Raw genomic sequence first — 20,483 nt, 5'->3', positions numbered from 1 at the left:
CCATGATGTAGTAGGTGGCCGTTTTCTCGATGATTTTTTCATTCCTGCGTCTCACTCGTCCTCTCACTCTCTCTCTCTCTCTCTCTCTTTTTCTCTACCGTTTCCGCGCATCCTTCCACGGCGGCTACTAGCCTTTGACCCAGTGCGAGCGGCATGACAGGGAATCCGCTCCGTCCGTCGGCTTTGATTAATTACCCTACACGGGCACGGCCACTGACTGCATGCCTGCCTGCCTGCCAGCACATCGCGATTACGCGTTACCCATCCTCTATCTTTTTTTTTGTACATCCCTCGCACTCTCACACACATATTGTTGGTCTTTTGTTTTGTTTTCGGTGCAATTAGGAGGACGGCATACGCTGGAGAGAATCGCGTTTTGTGGCACAGGAAGGAAATGATTTTAAATTTTCCCGGCTTCTCCGCAATGAAGGGAGTGCGAGGCGATGGCGCATCGCATCAGGGAAAATGGTTCGGAAAATCGAGAAAAAGACAATCCCTTTGTTATTCGCTGTTCGCCAACGTTCCATTTGCAAATTAATATAAATAGTTCCCATACTGTTCTTCTCCGGTTTTCCCGTTAATCGTTTTCTTTCTTTCTTTCTCTTTCTAGCACCTTGATTTCTACTAAAAAAAACGGCATCTGTTTTCGTCAACTCTCCTTCTCTCGCTCTCTCATCACTCTACTTAACCGAAGAAGCCATCTTCGCACATGGCAGAAGAGAGTGAATCATAAAACGGTCGCACACATTCGCGGCGAATCAATAATAAATAGGACATACTTTAGAGCGTGAGCGACGAGAGTAGTGAGCGAACCGGAGCAACCCATTCATCGTGACAGACGTGGCTTGTTGCAGCAGCTGCAGAGTGTTGTCCATTCGTCGTTCGACCGTTTTGCGTCTTGGCGTGCTGCTCTGTGTCTGTTCTGTGCATAATCTAACCCTCTCAACCCCGTATCGCCGGGTGTAGCAGTGTGTAGCAGTGTGTGGTTGCCTGCCGGCCCACCCGGGGAGCACGTGGCCAACCGGTGCGCGTGTGTTTGCGATCAGGAATCAAACACAGCAGCTGCAGCAGAAGGCGGATCGAGGTTCCAGTTCCAACCACGAAGGAACACGGACCGACGGAAGTTGACCGGCGGTTTTGGTTGTACCAGCAGTTTGCAGACGCGCGCGCACGTGTGTGTGTGTGGGTGAAGATTTTAAAAGTACTCCCCTGCTCGACGCAAAGTAAGTTTGTGCAAAGTATTGGAAAGTTTGCACGCAGCGGGCCCAAGCCAAGAAGTAACGTCGAAGAAAAACCGAAACGAAAACTTCGGAAATTCGATCGCCGCACAAGTATTTCGGCACAGACGAAGGGGGAGGTGTGCGGGAGTGTGTAAATCGGAACTCGAAATCAAACAACCAAACAAACAGAGGGAAAAAAAACAACAACACGCGGGCAAGACATAAAACGAAGGTGAACGTCGAGCGTCGAGTGGAGCAAAAATTCAGGGAAGCTAAAAGGAGGAAGGAGGTATAAGTAAAGTAAAAAAGGCAAGAAGGGTAGTAGCGGTGCGAAGCGGGTGGCTGAGGAAAGTGAGAAAACAAATTTTGCTCCTTCACTAAAGCGTGCCTTGAGTGTTGCGGAAAAGCGTGGCGAGCGTGGAAAACCGAAAGGAAAAAGGGCAAGTGCAAGAGCACCGAAAAAGGGTGCCAAGTGTCAATCCCCCTCCCGGAAAGGCGAGTTAAAGAAGAGAATCGTCCAAAAACGGAAAGAGAAGAAGTGAAAAGTCAGAATCGCGGAAGATCAATTGATATTCCAGCCAGCCTCTCTCTCTCTCTCTCTCTCTCTTGCTTTCTGTGTCTCTCCTCTCGGTGCTCGCCTCGACTGCAGTGTGCAAAGTAGTGAGAAGAGTCGTCGTTAGTGTTACTTCGATTCTGTGTCAGTTCCCGGTGGTTCGGGTTGCGTTGACATCGATTGTTCCGGAAGCAGAGAAAAAAAAAGGGGGAAGCAATTGGTGTGGGGCCCTGGAATCGAAGGAAGGAGGGAAACGTGAATAGTGTGAACGTGTCCGTGCTGCTTCTCCTTTGTCAGCAAGTGTCAGCAAGAATCGTGTAAAAATGGCATCGCAAAGTGACGTTCGAAAGTTGGGCACGTTCTGGCCGTTCTGGCTGGTGGTGCTGATGGTGGTGCTGCCGACCAGTTGCATCGCCCGAGAGGAACCCATAACAGGTGAGTACTGATCGATCGGTCGATCACCAAAGTTGATGTAAAACATTATTCACTTAACAGACGAATACACACCCGCACACACACACACACACACCTCTACTCCATCGGCTGCATTAGTGGCGTCACAGTTCAATCGGCACTGCGGCACTCCGGCACTCCGGCCAGGTGTTGTCGATTCCATTTCAATTTCAATCACGTTTCATTCGCCCCGCAAGTTGTGGCGATTGTTTGATTGATGTTGCTGCTGCTACTTCCTTGTTGGTTTTCGGTTTTGTTGCCCTTTATCACCCGGTGCATCGACACTTTCTCCTTTCTGGGTTTTGTGTTTTGTCGTTCATCTTCAGCATGCTGCACACGAACTCGAACTGGAGCGGATGCAAGGCGGCACTATTTATGGCTACCCGATTGCGTTAGCAATTTTCACCAACAACTTCCTTCTTCAAATGCTTCACTTTTATGTTTACCTGTTTACAAGATACTGTTTATTATTTATTATGTTACTTGGTTTGCTCTCGGCGAGTTGCTTGTTAGTTTTATAGTTTTGTTGCAATATCAGTTTACCATTGTCTTGTTTCACTGTTCACTGTTTGCTTATTCAAGTTTATTTGGGAATTGTCTGTTGGTTTTGTTTTATTTTTTCGTATCGGACTTACATTAACCGGTCGTGCACAAGTATCTTCTTCCAATCCTATTGCTGCACTTCTCGATTCATTGTTTCTTATCCTAGTTACTGTTCCCCATTCGTACTGTTTTTCTGTTCTGCTTCTTACTCTGTTACTTATAATCATACTCTGTACTGATAATCATACAACTTGAAATCTTAAAAATATGCTAAATGCGTATCATTCGTTAGGAGAAGGTTTCAATAATCCAAACAATAAAAAACGGCCAAACGAATCGTGCAGTTCGCACCTTCGCATCGACCGCTCCGTAATCTCCGATCCAATGATTTCGGAATTAAAACCAGCCCCAAAACGGTTCATTCTTTTCGGCCCTATAATACCTTGGCCACGCGCACACGTTGACGATCCGCCGCTGCGTGTGAGACAGATTACGTTCTTCGTTCTCTAGCGTCCAGGGCCACGCAAGTCGTCGAAAGGGCAGCAGCAGCAGCAGCTAGCGACCATCTTACCTTCCAATCAGCGGCGCGATCCCCTCCCTCGCTCCCCTTCCCACCGGTGCGATCGTTATGCTCTCGTTATGCTGCTGAAGGTGATGTTTGTCACGATTTTCGCTTCCTCTCGCGATGGCCGGGGGAGGGCCGGTCGGCCGGTGTGTTCTCGATTGGGGCCGTCCCAGGGCCGTCCACGCGTGTGCACGCGTGTGTACGCGTCTGATGTGGCCGGCACCTCTCAAGGCCCGCGGTAATTTACCTCTCCGTCACCGTCACCATCGCGGGGCCGGGGACCGGTATCACCGGGACAATCAATAATGTTTGATTAGATTAGTCCAGCAGCCCCTTCATGTGGTCGCCCTTACCCAGAACTGTCCCACCCCTCGGTCGTCTTCTGTCGGTCGACTTCCGGGAGTTGACCTTCACCTGGCGGTGGCCACTAGTCGAGCAGCTTCTTCGCGTCATGCTCCACGCCACGATCATACTCGAAACATGCGCACGAAACCCGAAGCCGTCGTTACGCTGCTGCGAGACCTTGGCACGGAAAAAAGGGCAAAAAGGGGTTCCTCCCTTTTGTCCAGTAGTACGCCTTTGGTGTGTACCGTAAAGCAAGAGGACACGGACACGTTGGCTCACATCAAACGACGTTCCGCCCGACTGTTGGCGCGTGAATCGCGTGCATATCCTCGGGGGCCCCGCAGATGCTCTCGCGTGTGCGCGAAAGTGCAGCAGCGTATCTGGTCGGTTCAAGGTTGTGAAAGGACGGTAGATACCGTCTTGGGCCTCATACTGTACTCGTGTGGCTTATGGCTTATTTCCCGTGAGTCAGAGCTGAAGAGGAACGTTGTGCTTCGAATATTTTTGCGACTTTTTGGTTTTTCGACTGCATCTTACAAATGCATTGTGTCGGAATGTAAAAGTCTTATTTGAGTTGCATAACAGCGTACAGAAAAAGGATATATGAAAGCATTTTGCCCAAAAAAGGACGAAAATGCGATGTGGTCTGCTCAAAACACGCTGAGTAATAGAGCCTTCAAAACGTTTGCTTCTATTCCTAGTGCTTCTACTGGTTCGCGCCGGCAACAGCATATCATTTTCAGTAATCGAATCGACCCATTGCTCTCTCGCCCACACACACACACATACACACGTTGGAGCTAGTCGAACCAAATGTGCATTAACACCCCCTCCCTGGCCGGTCACTACTGGCGCTACTAGTGCGGCGCTTTTAAAGCGCGCCAAAGGTTTTGCCACACCACAAAGTGCCGCCAACGGCCCGGAACGCCGTTGTTGGTGATCGATCGCGATCGCGAGGGGTTTACGGGCTTCCGCGGCGCCGCGTCGCCATGAGGCGGCAACACACAAAGCGCGCCGGCGACGATCATCATGATGCTGTTGGTGGTTGGTGATCATCATCATCGTTCGCCGTGTGCGATCATGGCCCGTGAGTGCGCGCCCGGCCGGCCTGCACATTGCGCTCGCACGTTGCGATACGATCGGTGAATGGCAAAATTACCCCCGTAGTAGATCCCTTGCTCACTGCGAGCCCGCGTCGCTCCGGGTGGTTCGCCTAATTCGATGGTAACGCGAGCTAGCGAGTATGATCTAGGTTATGCAACCGGAGCACGCCAGGCTAGTTCGTACGCTGCTGCTGCTGTTGCTGCTGCTGCCGGTGACTGAGGGTAATGTGAACTGTGCGCGCGCGCGCGCCGAGATTGGAAGACTTTGGGAGTCGTCGCGGGATCACACGCCGGGGGTAACGATCGCTTTTACGATCCGCGTGCCCAGCGGATCGGGCTCAAACGATTAACGATTTATATCGCGTTATGGGGTGCTTGATCTTTCGACGATCTTGGTTTTGGTTTTTGTTTTTTTGCAAAATGTTTTTTTGGCGAACTTGCCGAAGCCGCGGAATGCAAATTGCAAATGCTCCGGGCGAGTGACCGACCGACCGACCGAACCCCACGGTGTCGATCGCCATGGGAAGAAGTTTTTGGGGCCGCGGTCGTGGAAAGTCATAAAATTTTATCGAGAGAATGAACCATTAAGCATTCCTTTCGCAAGCGGGTGCCGGTCGGTGGGTAGGGGTCGCGGAGCAGATGAACTGGCCGGATAATTTATGGGAAGCGTCATTACTTCAGCTTCAGCTACAGCTCTAGGGTGCAGCTTTGTGCGATCTTTTACTGCAGCAGCGAAAAATGGAGAACGGTTGTCGTCGACTGCAATTCGGATCTTCGGGATTTGCGATAACAATTGCACCTAAGAAGGAGCTTGCAGCAATACATTCCTCCTTCTGAAGAGGCCACTTTTTCTAATTTGAGGTTGATTAACAAAAGTTAAATTCGTCAGTCATCACTTTCAAATTAAAATTTGAAATCGAGATAGTTCTTTTTGCAAATGAGCGCAACGCAGATAACGATCTTCAGCGAAGCGATATAATACTGGCTTGTCTAATAGCGCGCCAAAGGTTTGGACCAAATGTAATCAAATCAGGCGCATACGGTTTTATTGGAACGATATTAGGAAAAAAATTTGGCAGAAAAGTCACAGAAAACCAAAAAAGTGAGATCGTGATCGAGCGCTGACGCGCTTAAGAAGAAAAACATCCTTCCAAATATAATTAGCAGATATGTTTGATGCACAAATATCATCAACAAAGTCTTTTGTTGTTAATCGACGGTTTTCCAACATCAAATCTTGGATTTTTTGGACGTGAGCTGTTCCCGACCTTCCTGGACGTTCGTTCCCGACCTTCCTGGAAGTCTTTCCACCACCTGTAAATAATTTTTTTGTGACATAGTATTGTCACCAAAGACTTTCTGTACCATTGGCATTGGTGTATCCGCAGCAGAAAAAATATTTTTAATGCAAATTCTTTGCTTAAAAATTTTGCGACATGGAGAAAAACGAAGAATGCACTTTTGGCAGTTCACAAAAAATACGTTTCTCAAACACTAGTGTATATTTTGACTGTGAAACTTGCCATGGTTGTCAATAACAGTGCTGACAACCTATTCAAAAAAAATTAAAGATATCCATTAACGCGGGCAATTTGCACACCGTGTAACCTTTCGTTTTAGACACAGTACTAGTCTAAGGTGAGAACGTCACAGGCGCCTGACAACAATGCATCAGTCCTCAGTCCTCTATACTGCGCTTCTAAACCGAGATAATCCAGTGGCCAGGGACACACGCGTGACCCGGTTTGGCTCGTGCGATCTGTTTTTGTCGCAACGGACGCAAAACGACGACGCCAGTAGCGACTTATCGTGCAGGTCCGCGATTAACGATAAGAAATCAATTTCGCGACGCCAAACCACGAATGAATTCGCGAGAAAGCGTATCATGTCGCGGCATGATTAGGCGCCAGGCGCCATCCCTCGACGTCAGCTGAGCTGATTCCCGGTAATCTGTTGTTTACCAACCCCCCCGGGGGTGGTGGTGTGGGTGTCAGGCTATTTTTGCCCCCAAAAAAAAAAAAAATTGTGCAGTAGCCTCCGCAGTAGCGCAACGCGCTCGGCCCGTTACGGGTATCTCGTACTGCTGCTGTTATCCTTCTGGGCGGAGGGCGTCGTTAGCGTGCGTCGCGGTATGAGAACCTTTATGATGGGATATTCCGTGGCGCACCTTGCCAATGTTATTCGGGCTTCGGCTATTTCGGGAGCATGTTCGATTTGGGTTCGATTAATTTGATGAACGTGCCAGCAACGTTATCGACGCGTGGTGATGATACGGAAGCCCTTTCGCCGTGACTCACTCACATTATGATTGGCAAAAAAACCTGTTTTTGATCCCATGGATTTCCGGTTCTAGAACGTTCACGGCGAGGGCGAGTAAACGAATGCAGTGTTAGTAAGTTGGCTATTTGTGTCCCGACAGCAGTGATACATTAACTTCGGGAACAGGAGGAAATTGGCTTTCTGCGAATTTCGTAACCATGCCAAGTAACGAAGCGGGAAAAAAGCGGGAAAAACAGGACAAAGCCGAAGTCGAAGTATTTTCCTGCGAAACGAAGGATAGAACGTCGGGACAATTAATTAATTAAAACATTCCCAGCTTAGCGTCCATCGTTTCCCCCCAAGGGCACAAGGACGGTGTCCTTTTTACCTGTCGCCCTGGCCGGACCTTTCAATTCTGATGCCCGACATTGTCACTTTTCCTAGTATCTTGTCTTCTCAATTTCTTCGGGTGACTGACACCAGCGAGGGGGCGGTTTAAATTCTTGGAAATTCGAAGCCACACCTATCAACAACCATTTATCGTCTTCCGATCGCGGGGACCTCGTTTACACACACCAATGCCTTCGTATTGATCCCTCTTGCTGCACATCGTCCTGTGCACCGATACGCAATATCCTTACTCGCAGCACAGGAGGAACGTAGAAGGGCATGAGACAAGGGCGGAGGGGTATCATATTTAAACGCCACCCCCCAAAACCTATTGAGGTACTTAATTAATTTACCAATTATTTTTAATTTAAACACCAAACACGGTAGAGCGTTTGAGTATATGTGTGTGTTTGTGTCATCGAGGACCTTCGGGCGAGGTGGTCAAATGTGGCCGCAAATGTCCCATTCTTTTTTTTTTGGCTCTCCACCTTTCCACCCTTGATGCTCGTTCGTTTACCATTTTAATTCCATCCAATTGAACGTTCGAGTGCCTTTCCTGTTGAGCGGTGGCAGGATGAAAACACTTGCTGCCATTTTTGAATTGGTCGAAACCGGAGTAAATGATTGCGTCCCGAGAATTCGCTGAATGTCCGCCGCCAACGCACACACACAGGGATTGATCCAATAATTCACTTCAAAACACCTCGAGTCCACCTGATACACGCTCTTTCCCTGCAGTGTGCTGTACGTGTTCCAGGTGAAACAATATCATAAAATGGACACTAGTTTCTATGCTGCACAAAAGGCACACGGCGCCGTCCAAGTGTGCCCATCGCTGATCACAAACACAGGCGACGGATTGGCATGAATGGCACAGGAACGAACGAGCATGCCAGGACTGTGTTGGTCTTGGCAAACACGGGGTCTCGATACCAAAAACCCCGTCGAGAGCCTCAAAGCTGCACGTCCACGACTAGCAAGTCAAGCAGCTGGAGAGAGAGATAGAGAGAAATTTGTGACGTGACTGCTACTGCAACGAACGTCAACATCACAGGCGCTGTCGCAGTCCGCCATTCGCAGGTTGACCCGTTCCCAGGATTTCCTCGGGCAAATGGATACAGTGGAAGTGGCATTTTTTATTCAGCTCGTCCGGTCTCGTCCGGTCTCGTCCGGTCCTGCTAGTCTGCTGTCGCCATCGCCGCGAATGGCGTAGTACGGTAGCACCACGGCTTCACATTGGCCGGGGATCTACGTCAAGGGTTTTCCGCGGTACGATGCGCACCTATATTTGGTCCGATGTTGCTTGCTGATACCAGGGACTTCTACACCGTGCACCGTGCACTCGTGCGTGTATGTGTGTTTTGCGTGTGTGTGTTTGGTATAAATTTTAAAATTTTATCTGCAATTTTTTTTTTTTTGGGGAAAGTATCTGGATAACATCCTTTCGGTTCGGAACCATAACCTCCAATAAAAAGGCCTCACACCAAGGGCTCGCATAGGCTTTGGGCATACACAGCGTGGTGACCCTATTCTGTTTTCCCTTTTTTTTATGTTGCACACTCTCATGCTCAACAATGCACCCATTCCAGCGGCGTGAACGTGGCTTTAGTTTAACATTTGGCACCGTTTTTTTTCTGTCCCCGTCGAGATGCATAACGAACACCCCCTCCCAGCAAGGACGAAGAGGGTTGATTGCATTAAACAACAAAAAAAAAAACAACTATTGTTCGAAGCACGCACATCCAGGAACACGGGACAGGGCACACGGGACCCGTTTGCAGCTGTTTTCGAAGTAAAATATTTACTTTCCATGCTGCGGCAGTCCGGTCCGGTGTCCGGTCCGGCACCTTTTCAGCGTACCAGAGAGCAACACTGACGCACACCGGTGACCGGGTTGAGTGGGACCAGCATATTGTCCGCACCGGAAATGGTCGAGTCTCTCTCTCTCACCTCTCTCTTGTCGAAGGTGCATTCCAATGACTCAAACAGTGGTTCAGTGGAGTGCTACATCGAGTGCTTCGAAAAATCAACCATCGATGCCGATACAAGATCGGTTGCCCCGATCGATGCCTCGATGGTATCGTGCCAGCCCGGACACACACGCCGGTACGCCGGCACATGACAATTGGTAATCAATTTTCATAAGTTTCCCTTGTGCGCCGTGCGCAACACAAAGCAATTGGAATGCAATGCCAGAATGCATCAACGTCAGCGATGCACAACCCGCCGTCCCCGTCTCCGATGCGATGTTCCGTGCGATGATTGATCGCACACCAACCCACCCACCCACCGACACATACACACACGTACAAGAGAGAAGCGAGAAGGAAAAAAAAAACCGATGAAGAAGCGCAAAATGATAGCCACCCTCCCGGCCGGTCGGTCGGCAAAACCGGGGAGGGAAAAGATGACGAGAAGGGCACAAGAGCGAACCAGGAAAACGGAATGCCACGTCGGCTATTTGTCAATAGATAAGCGAATGCATCGTCGTCGTCGTCGTGGGCCTGCAGATGCACCCGGTGACGGTGACGGTCCGGCATGGCATGGTACTTGGCCATCTTGAATGGATATAAATGAGCCAAACGCTCGCAGCAGTAGTGGTGGTGGTGCTGGTGGTCCACTTGAGCTCGCGCTCCTAGGAACGACGTCGATGATGACGTCGTAATGGCATGCGGGGGGAGTAGCGAGAATGACGGAAATGCAACAACACCCCGGAGTGCAATATTGGTAACTCGGCACGCACGCACCGGCTCGCCATCTCTGTATCGATTGGTTCGAGTCGAGTCGCATCGGGTGCAACACCACCACCACCACCACCACCAGCACCGGCAACTTGTGGCAATTGAGTTTCACCCTCCCCCCTGCGGGTAATTAAAAGTGCAAGATGCGGTTCCGCTTTAAACCTTGGCCTTGGCATTCCATACACAGCGCGAGAGCGGCACGTCGCCGCGCGATATCTCACTTTTGAGGCCCCGGCGTTGAGGTATATATTCAGCGATTGAGTCGATAGCGAGAGCGAGTGAGTGACGCGTGTTGACAGATCGCGCCGGAAACGGTGTTCTGCAAATCGGTAGCAACCGAACGATATGAGCTCATCATACATTGCTGCTACTGCTGCTGCTGCTGCTGCTCCCGCTCCCGGGTTGTCTTATCTGGCAAATAGGCAAATGCAGCGCAATGAATCACTCAAACAACTCAGGCAGCGAATGATCTAATGGAGGGCGGGCGAGGTCATCATCGGCATCATAATTCGCGCGCTGGACATGGTCACGGAGCTCAGCTTAGGGGCGCGCGATATCCATCAATATGACCTCATTTTCGATCGTTTCGATCGCTACCGCGCTACCACGCGGTTCGCCAGCCTCCAGGCGCTACCGATGTGTGTTTGTGTGTGTGTGTTTGTGTGTGTGTGTTTGTGTGTGTGTGCACCACTGTTGCCACAGAGCTGCCGGTTTTTTTTGTTGCCGTTTCACGTAAGATAAAAAATGGTTTCTAGCTGTTTTTGTCGTCCAATGGAGCGCGGGAGGAATATAGGGGAGGTTGCCGTGTGGGTGTACATTCCAATCGAAATTAGTAATCACGCTTTCACGCGGGTGAACACGGCTCACGGCTTATCCGCGCCAAATCATGCTCGCTACCCGCTTGTCGACTGTGTTGATGGATGATATGTGGTGCGCTTTTGGTGTCCCATTGGCATACACGATGAGTTCACATAACCCCCTGGTGGTGGTGGTGGTGGTGGCGACGTGTTCCAGATTAGGAATGCTGGAATCTTTAAGTTTCTTTTCCAAATAGAAGTTCGTTGCCGGTGCCGATATGTGGTTTCGAAATGATGTAACGCGCACATTGCAGGCAGATTAAGGCTCAGATGATTTCGAAATGAGGCTGTCCTATAATAGTGCTTGAGTATTTGGCCTTTTGTTGATGGCAAAGAGACTCTACTTGGTCCATTATCCATTTTTCTTTTCCACAATCTAAAGCGTTTCTGGTCTATTAATCGTAAGGCTATCTCAAATGTTATTTGGAGCTTGACCATTAGCTAAACTGGTGAATTATTGCACAATTAATATCACGGCTGAGCTTAGCATATTATTTGGTGAAAATGGAACGATAATCATTCTACAAACACTGTAGACCATCTAGTCATAGCCTCAGACAACAACAGTCTTGTGCCAACCCTCGGGATTGGAGGCTGTAGTCTTGAATGTCTTTTTTCGGTGTTTAAGGTTTAAGACTGTAAATTAAAGAGTGTATCGAAATGAATGCCTCAACAAACAAATGATACCATTTAGAAGGTTCTATAGAAGGTCTAATCTAAACATAACGCGATCTGATTAGCTGCCATACCGAGTTCTAATAGATGTCGTAGATTATTCTTGAGCTAATATCATGAGCTTGGTCTTCATACGGAGGGCATTTTCCTCCATGAGATAAAGCAGTATTCCTTCAAAAAAAACGGTTAACCAACACATTGCTCTCACCGACTGCTGCTTCGGAGTCGCAGATCGCACGCAACACCCGGAAGCCACCGGCAACAACGGTGGCACACAGAAACGCCATCGCCGCGTGAAAGTTGTCGAGCCCCTTAATTAGGCGGATTTGGTCACCAACGCACACACACACATATTACATATGCCCTTTCGCGCCGGTCCCGTCACCCCTCCCCCCAAAACGAACGCTCGTTCGCGCGATAACTTTGCGATTAATTATGATTTCTGCGAAAATGGCCTTAAGGCGAAACGCTTTATGGCCTGGCCCCCCCCCCCCCCCCCCCAAAGGACCAAATGCCACACAAAACCACACGGAATCAATAACGGTGCGCGGTGGCATCACCATCAGCGGCGTCGCCGAAAACTGCATCCTTCATCCCTCAGGAACCAGACCAGACCACACCGTCACCACCATCTCGCAAATGATTGATCTCTCTCTCTGTCTCTCTCGTAGAGACCGTGGGAGGTCCAAACGGGCCGGGAATGGTTTTGGTTGGGAATGAGTTCTAAAGGAACTCGGCATGTAACCGAATGCCACAAATTGGTGTTTTTTTCGGGGATCCTGTTTTTTCGATGTCGGTATTTGTTCCTCGTTAATTCCACGTTGCTGTTGCTGCTCCTGCTGCTGTTGCTACGAGTCACTTAAAACCAGATTAATCATTCTAAAGTACTACAGCCAGTTCGCCGCGTTTCTGCATCTTTGCGCGTGCACACACACACACACACACACAGTAACCTCTCTGTTCCCCTGGCTGCCTGGCTGGATGAGTAATGGCGTTGCAGCGGAACGCCGCCAGTGGTGTGCTTTCCATTAGAAGCAAATACCATTTACGAATCCATTTTCGTTGAAATTTATGCATTGCATTAGCGGCAGTTAGCGAGCGCGAGCGGACCAGGTTACTGGACCCCCCTCTCCGCAGAAACAGAATCACGACGTCCCAATCGACGGTGTGGTTCGGTCGTTCAGCGCACTCCACTATCTTATCTTATCTTGCTCGGCCGCTCGCTCGCTCCTCGCGTTGACATATCGGGGTTGCTATTTATCATCTTCGCCCGATAGTTCTATCGGAGAGAGAGAGAGGGGTGAGGGAATCTATGAGGGAAAGGGAAACGAAATGCACGCAGAACCGATACTCTCGGTAAACACCACCCCAACCCCACCCTAGGTGAGTGGAATCGGAATCGGAGTAGATCGGTTGCCCGAGTGTTGTGTGCCATTTTGACAAACATTTCCGGCTTTGTTTTTGACGCAGCACCGCAGTGCTGGTCCGATTTTGCTCCGCTATCCGATAAATACATCATCTTCAGGTTGTGTGTGTGTGGAGAGTACTACTCCCAAAGCACTTGTGCCAAGTCGTTGCCCCCTCCTGCTATTTACTCCCCTGCGATTGCTGATGATCGTGCGAAGACGGTGCTTAGCTTATCAAACCGGAAGGCAATCGGTACTTCGGGTGTGCGTAAAAAGCGCGTTATCAGCGCACAACAGCGCTGTACCCTGGACCGCGACCGACCTCCGGGCGACATATCGATCAAGACGCGATGATGCGTTGACACGATTTCGCAACGCGGGAAACATACAACAGCACGCTGCGTCCTCGGGCTTTTTTGTTTTTTGCTAGTAAATCGATTAAAGCAAATGTAATTCATGTGGCATCAAGCATTCGCACACAGAACAGATCAGATCGCGGTCAAAGATGATTGGAACAATTACGTGAACTGATAGCGCGCGAGCCTCGTGCTCCAGGAACGAGGCTGGTGGCTCCATCATTAATCGGTGACGCCCGGAGTCGCCATCGCTCGTTAGTGAAGACGATGGGGAAGTGAGCCGGACCACGGTTCCCCCCTCGATTAATCGCTGAACTCGCGGGCCCCTCCTCTGACCCCAGAGGTCACATTCCTTGCGGATTCTGCCGGGAGCTGGCAAATGATGATGCTCGTTATGAAACACATCATAAAGCATAATCCAACGACTGCTGCTGCTGCTGCTGCTGCTGCTGCTTCTGATGCTGCTATCGGCAGTTCTGCTTCAGTCAGCGCCCCGCTAGAAGCCGGTGATTGATTTTAAATGGATGTTTGTCCGGACCATTGTTTGTGTATTCTCGGGCGGGCGGGTGGCGGTTTTCTGCTTATTTTTCAAAAACTAGTCCGCGCACCGACAATCGGTCCAGCGGCGGTCGGTGCGATAATGAAAGGCGGCTATAGGGACACCCATGGGGGGTGGGGGAAGGTCGGGGGGGCCCGATCATACAATAAACTCTACTGCCTTTGGCAGGGTTATTGGTAAATAGTAAACAAATAAATCGGATTGGAGCCAACGAAGCCGACCGCGCGTATATGGTTGGGACCCGGGTTGAGGAGGGTGATAACGACTCCTTGAAGAAACACCCCAAGCCAAGACCCAAGAAAGAAAAAAAAATAAAGGGGAGAAGATAGTCCATGGATTCTCGTTCATTCAGAATCATCGCGAGTACAGAGAGCGTTCGGGGTGTACTCGCCTAGTGATAGGTGCAGTCGGTTCTTTGAAATCAATCTTCAGACCACACAATGGCCACCATAATGGATTGCTGACGTTGCTGAGACATATCGCCTCGTCGCATTTTGTCAAGCCAGCTAAAAAGCATAACGACGCAATTCCTTCGCTCAAAGGGCTCATAGGCAGAGCTCTACTTTCAACGCCCCCGGGGACGACAGTCCGCAAAACAGTAAACTGAAAAGCCAAACTAATAACAAACAACAGTGAAACTCGCCGTTCGCAGCAAATTCCAGCTCCTTTTCCGCAAAACCCTTTTCCAACAACCCTTCGAGTGCGGTTGCTGCTGCTGCTGCTTATGCTGCACGTGCACAATGCCGGCTCAGCAAAGAGACCAGCAGCAACAGCAATTCCAATGCGCAACCCCTAACCTGTTGCGCCTTTCGATGGAGGTTGATGGGAATCGAGTTTGAAAAAAAAAACGGGAAAACAACAGAGAAAAGAAGGAAATGGGAAGCGAGCGTTGTAAGGAGGCGCGAACTAGCCGGGCCCAGGTAGCGGGAGGAGGTGTCAGAAATGCAAATGCCGCCTTCTCACCTCACCGTACGGTCGTCGCTGCCGCTAATGAATAATGCATTCTTCCGCGAGAACTGGGTGGACGCGACGGTGACACTGATGCTGACTGCCTGGTCGATGATGCGGTGGTGGTGCGAACGTGCGATGTTGCGGAATACTGCGGAATCAGGTTCACGTGATCTTGTAATCGATAGTATCCAGAGGCCGGAAGCTGCAGTTGGTTCCGTGGTCTAACTGTTTGAAGTAATTGATTTCCGATGTTGAATGCAACTAGAATGCAGTACAATAGTGAGGTTAGGGTGTTTCTACCAATAACCCACCACTAGACACTGCTGTATTGATCACTTATGCTTTGGATTTGCAGAAGAGACTTGCTGAAGATAGGAATTCTCTTACTTTTGCCCAAAGAAGTTAATGAACCATCCTCACCATCATCAGAGTTGTGTCATCAGAGTTACGTAAATTTAAACCCCAAAATCTGCGTCGCATGTCCAACGAATGCCCGGACTTTCGGTTGGTTGAATTAACTTTGCTCTTCAATGAGCTGCTCCTCAACCCCCTCTCAATCAATCGAACCATAAATGCCATCATCCGAAGAGAAGGGTAAACATCTCGTTTTGAACCCCGAAAACTCCTTGGCCTGCGCCCGTGTCTGGCGAGTTGTTTACGTTGGCTCATCCAAATTGCATGGACCGCAGCGCCGCCACTCCGTCACTGCCACCGCCGCTCATCGAAATTCATCAGAGAATGGATTGTTGCATCCGTCAGCAGCAGCAGCAGCAGCATCAGCATCAGCATTCATTGAACCACTGCTTCACTCAGCAGCTCCCCAGCGATCTACAGCGTTCTAGCGAGGGCAGGTCGGAGGACCGGTTTTAAGTAAACAAACCGTGCGAACCGTAGACACTTGTGCTTCGCCCACATCGTCTACGAAACTCCACCCTTCCTCAATTTCTCTCTCTCATATTTCTCGCTCTAGCTCCCCATCGTATATTAATTGCAATTTTGTCACCTCGGTTCAAGGTCACTCGGTAGCGAAATATGCTAAAAAAACGGGAGGGCAAAATCCATGTGTCACCAAGTTTATTAACCCCACGCACACACACACCAGTTAAGGTGTTACGGACAGAAAGGGGTGGGGCAACCAAAACAAAAAAATAACGTTACAAAAAGATATCGACTTGCATCACTTTCCGATAGCTCTGCACCGCTGCAGGCAGCCTCCAGTGGAGGAGAGCATTTCAACAACTGCTTTGTTTGTTCGGTCTGCGGAGAAGGATGTAACTGTATCGTCGATAACGAAAAGAAAGGGGGTGGTGGTAGTGGCAAACTGTATTGCGCTGTACGAATCCATCGTTATCGTCGCCATCGCTTGCCTCCAAAAAAAAACACCAACATCGCAATTCAATTCTGTTTACTTCACCGTCTTTCGATGCACTGGGAAGTGCAGTTCTGGATTCGTCTAAAAAAAGACATAAAAGCGAATGTGCAGCTGGATGGATGCCTTGCAGATGCCACGTCAAGTGCTTCGGACACAGGTCTAGGGCCAGCCTGCACTATATCACGCGAGACTGTACCCTGCCGATGATTTGACAGTTGGCTACTCACGATTCGATGGTCGATGTAGTGTAGAGGCTTCAGAAAGGGAGGTCTGTGCGAAATTAATTCGCGAAATATGCCCGGAATGTGTTTACGCGCGAGCTCAGAAACAATATTTCAATTAACTATGCGTATGAACCAGGGAGGTGGCGGGATGTGATGATTTCCTCGTCTGGACCTGGCGCTCTTTTGCAGCCGCCCAGAGTGCAGTGGCGGGGATTGTTTAATTTGGCATCGCCTCAGCAACCGGACTAACGCGAACCTTCGTACGATGATAAACTTGACCTTTGCAAGCCGGCAGTGGGCAGTAGGAGATTTCTCTCTCTCATTAGATGTCTTTAGCAAGCCGCACCGGCGCTTGTGCAAATTAGCAGCGAAATCAATAAAATCCGGCCACCATCATGGCGCAAGGTGACCTGGCTGGCCGGCTGGCTGGTTGGCTGGCTGGCTGGTCGGCTGACTGACTGACTGACTGACTGGCCCAAGTTGCAATTTAATGGCAGCCAATGGCATTGAGAGCTCGCCAGGTTCCGCAAATTGACGGATTGCGTTGGCCAGCCGCATTTGGCCGGCCTGCATTTTTGTTCCATCATGTGGCTTTTATTGGCCACACCGCACCGCACCGCACGGTGAATCGTCTTATCTTTCGCAATCTGGTAAACAACAACTTCGGTGCACGCCGCCTGAACGGCGTAAACGATCACTCCGCGAATGGTCGGTTGTTAACCTTCCGGTTTGTTTGTTGCCAATTCGCCTTAATGCTGCGCCGCGCAGCGATTCGAGAAGATCGAGGGCGTTGGAAAATCCAAACAGCAACAACGATGTCGGCATCCTCTCTAGTGCGTTGCACACAGTGCGCTAGCTACAGCACTCATTAGTGTACGGGCATTAGTGTTTCTCTGCTCGGCGCAGACAACAAACGACACTTGACTTGGTCTACTAGCAACGAGAGTCGTTTTGTTAACATCGAACCATAGATGGACTCAATAGCACGGAGTGTAGTGGGTTAGTGATTACAATGTATGCATATGGTGCAGACTACAATGTATGCATAGAAGTTGACAGACGTACCATTGTGCTCGGTGGATGATGATGATTGGATTCTGGCCCAGACGGACCTTCATCGAAATGTCTCGTTTATCAATAGAACACTCGTATCGTCGGATGAGTTGTGGTATTGATAATGATCTTTTGCAGCAATAGCGTTGAGTGGTCAATGTTGCAACGATTGCGGAAAAGTCAGTCAGTCTGGGTATATCTTGTAGAAACCTAAAACGAGCTAGCGAACGAATTTGTGCTTCAAAAGTAATTCTAAAAGTCATATGTTTATGGAAAATTCATTTTTAGTCACCATTATATTGGTTAAATTGTGAATACAGATCGCTTTGATGAAACATCGCTCATCAGTCCGTCCGACCTTCCTGTTCCAAGTTGTTGATCCAATCAATCCAATACCCAGTTAGCAGTTAGTTATTAACCAACATTTTTAGCAAAGAGAACACTGCGTGTATGCCAAACCTATTAATCTAATGCCGCAAAAACAAAAAATGAATGATGTCATAGCGCCACTGTTCAGGGGTTCTAACTACCGCGCCCTATCGGCATCCTTTTTGTCATGCATCACAGCGCACCCGGGATGGAACGTACGCGAACAACGAAGCGATCGCTAAATGGATTATAAAAGCGGAGTCTGCGGCGAGCCTCGCGATATTTGACAATTCGCTTGTTTATTTTTTATTCATTCTTTTTCTTTTGCATTCCCGATGCAGCACTGCAGCGGCGTCATGTGATGTCATGTGATGCATGCCAAGCCACACCACGCCAAAAGCCGGTCACCGTGAGGTGGTCGCCGCACATTGATCTTTTCGCCCATACCTTCGTACACGCTTGGCTGGGTTCCCGATACTTCCATCTTTTTTATGCACCTCTATACTCTCTTATCCATCTCACCGTGTGTTCCTTACCTCGATCGATCCGCAGTGCACGTTGCACATCCGTTTCGTGCAGCGCCATTTAGCAGACGAGAAGTTGGTTGTTTACGAGAAGCTGTTTTTTGGTACGAGTCGCTGGTGGGTTTTTTGGCAATTTTTTCCCCCATCATTGGCGTTGACATCTGTTTTGTGGTGGTGGGAATGGCGGTTAGAAGCATGATGTGCTCATCGCTGCCATTAGCAACCGCAGCCGGACGCTGGCACACGCGAAGGATGAGAACCGTTTGAGCAAGCAAGCAAAGGAAAAAAAAAAGAAACAAATCGTCAAGTCCCTAAGTAGACAGAACATGCAATTATCACATATTTGCATACCGGGCGTCGAGCTGCTGCATCGATCGATTCAAACGGGTACGACGATCCCTGGTTGACCGACGCGATCGCATTGTTGTCGCCTAATGATGCGTGTCAAACGTCGGCGGCGCGGAGAGCTGCAGTTGCGATAACTTCTCTCTATCTCGCTCCCTGTCGCTCTCTCTCTTTCTCTCTGGCTATATTTATATCAAGCAGTAGATCGTCGTCATCTCGAGTGACCTTGGCCTTACCCGCGTCTCTCTGTACACCGTTATGCATGCCGGCGCCACTGCCACTGGCCGCGAAACCTCCCCGGGGGGATGACACAATCTGGCTGCTTGACTGTTTTGCGTAAAAGAGACACACGACGACGACAACGATCGAGTATGACGTTTGCTGCTGCCAGTCATCTCGACGACGATATTTTGCTGCTCACAACCTTCACCATATGTCAAGGTTGCGCCCAGACCCAGGGGTGCCCGTTTGCGGGGGGAGGGGAGGAGGAACGTTGCGAAAGAGTGCGTTCCCCCTTACCGCACCCCTTACCCACCCAATTACCTCTCGAAATGGTCGTGTGATTGGCTGTCTCACAATTTATCTCTTAATGAATGCCTTTCACCTGAACTCTGCGGTTTTTTTTTTGTTACTCCAACACAATCCAACACAATCGGTACAGACCTCTGCAGCAGGCATGCAGGCAGGCAGGCAGGCAGGCAATGGCCGCGGCGGGAGTCATTAAATCGATTATCGAGTTAAATCACAGAACTCGGAACGGTAGCCGGCGCGTGGTGAGGTGGTGAAAGAGGGCCGAACCCGGGAGCGATAAATGCCCCCCCCCCCCTTCCTCTTTGTACACGGTACGACACTTGAGCGGCCCACTCAAGGCGACCGTCGTAATCCGGCCGTACTCGACACAGACCCTTGGATTTTAAAGTTCCCGGACACAACACCACGGGAAGGGGAGGAGGAGGAGAATGCCTTGGATAAACGGATTGTGGTGCGGTGAAATAAATTAAAACGATAATAGCACCGACGCTCGATCCGAAAAAGGAGGTCAGCGCACGTAAGGACACCGGGACACGGCGTTAATGAGCTCGGTGCCAGTGCCACGTAACGCCGGGCCGGGATCGGGAGCAATCAAGTGGCGTAGCGGCAGATCAACGGTTGTTTAAAAATCGTTTAAAATCCTTCACACAGCACAGCGGCTCAGGCGCTGGCGCTGGTCAATCTGGTTGGTGCTTGTTGTTGTTGTTGTTGTAGTGGCGTGACAGGATGAGGATTGATTTATGAATCGACTTCGCGTTCCACTCTTAAAGCGTTTCCCGCCTGCGTTTTCCGAAAGGCAACACAATCGGTCTTTTACCTTCACACCCACACACACACAGCTTTCAAGGACGGGCTCTGCATATTGCACGGACACCCGACCGTCAAGTTGAATTAGCGTCCAAATGAACCTCTCATCAGCCCGTGGTGCCCGAGTCCGGACACTCGCTTAATTCAACGGCTTACCGGGAGGGATTCCGTTGGCCCAGCTAAGCTCCCTCTAAGAGGAAGGGATGTGGGACGGGAAACCCCCTCCTCTTTAATGGTGCGTCAGGACTAATTTTCCCGGTCCGCCCCGAGAATTCTCCCAAA

The 20,483-nt window shown here is 49.8% G+C and overlaps 1 protein-coding gene across 3 annotated transcripts in view; it reads left to right on the top strand.

The window, feature by feature from the left end:
• Positions 1-20,483, top strand: part of LOC125953462 (cysteine-rich motor neuron 1 protein-like) — a 163,560-nt gene that overhangs the window by 62,352 nt on the left and 80,725 nt on the right. For 2 of the 3 annotated variants that reach the window (XM_049683069.1, XM_049683070.1), the window contains exon 2: positions 611-2,208. In XM_049683069.1, coding sequence (XP_049539026.1) covers positions 2,097-2,208 — 112 coding nt within the window. In that variant the 5' untranslated portion in view covers positions 611-2,096. Of the gene's footprint in view, positions 1-610; positions 2,209-20,483 lie in introns of those variants that run through there. The other variant, XM_049683071.1, reaches the window with a different exon arrangement.

Source organism: Anopheles darlingi, chromosome 3, assembly GCF_943734745.1.
Source record: "Anopheles darlingi chromosome 3, idAnoDarlMG_H_01, whole genome shotgun sequence".
Lineage (NCBI taxonomy): Eukaryota > Metazoa > Arthropoda > Insecta > Diptera > Culicidae > Anopheles > Anopheles darlingi.
Note: the sequence above shows the minus strand (reverse complement) of the source record. Positions and strands in the feature narration are given on the sequence as shown.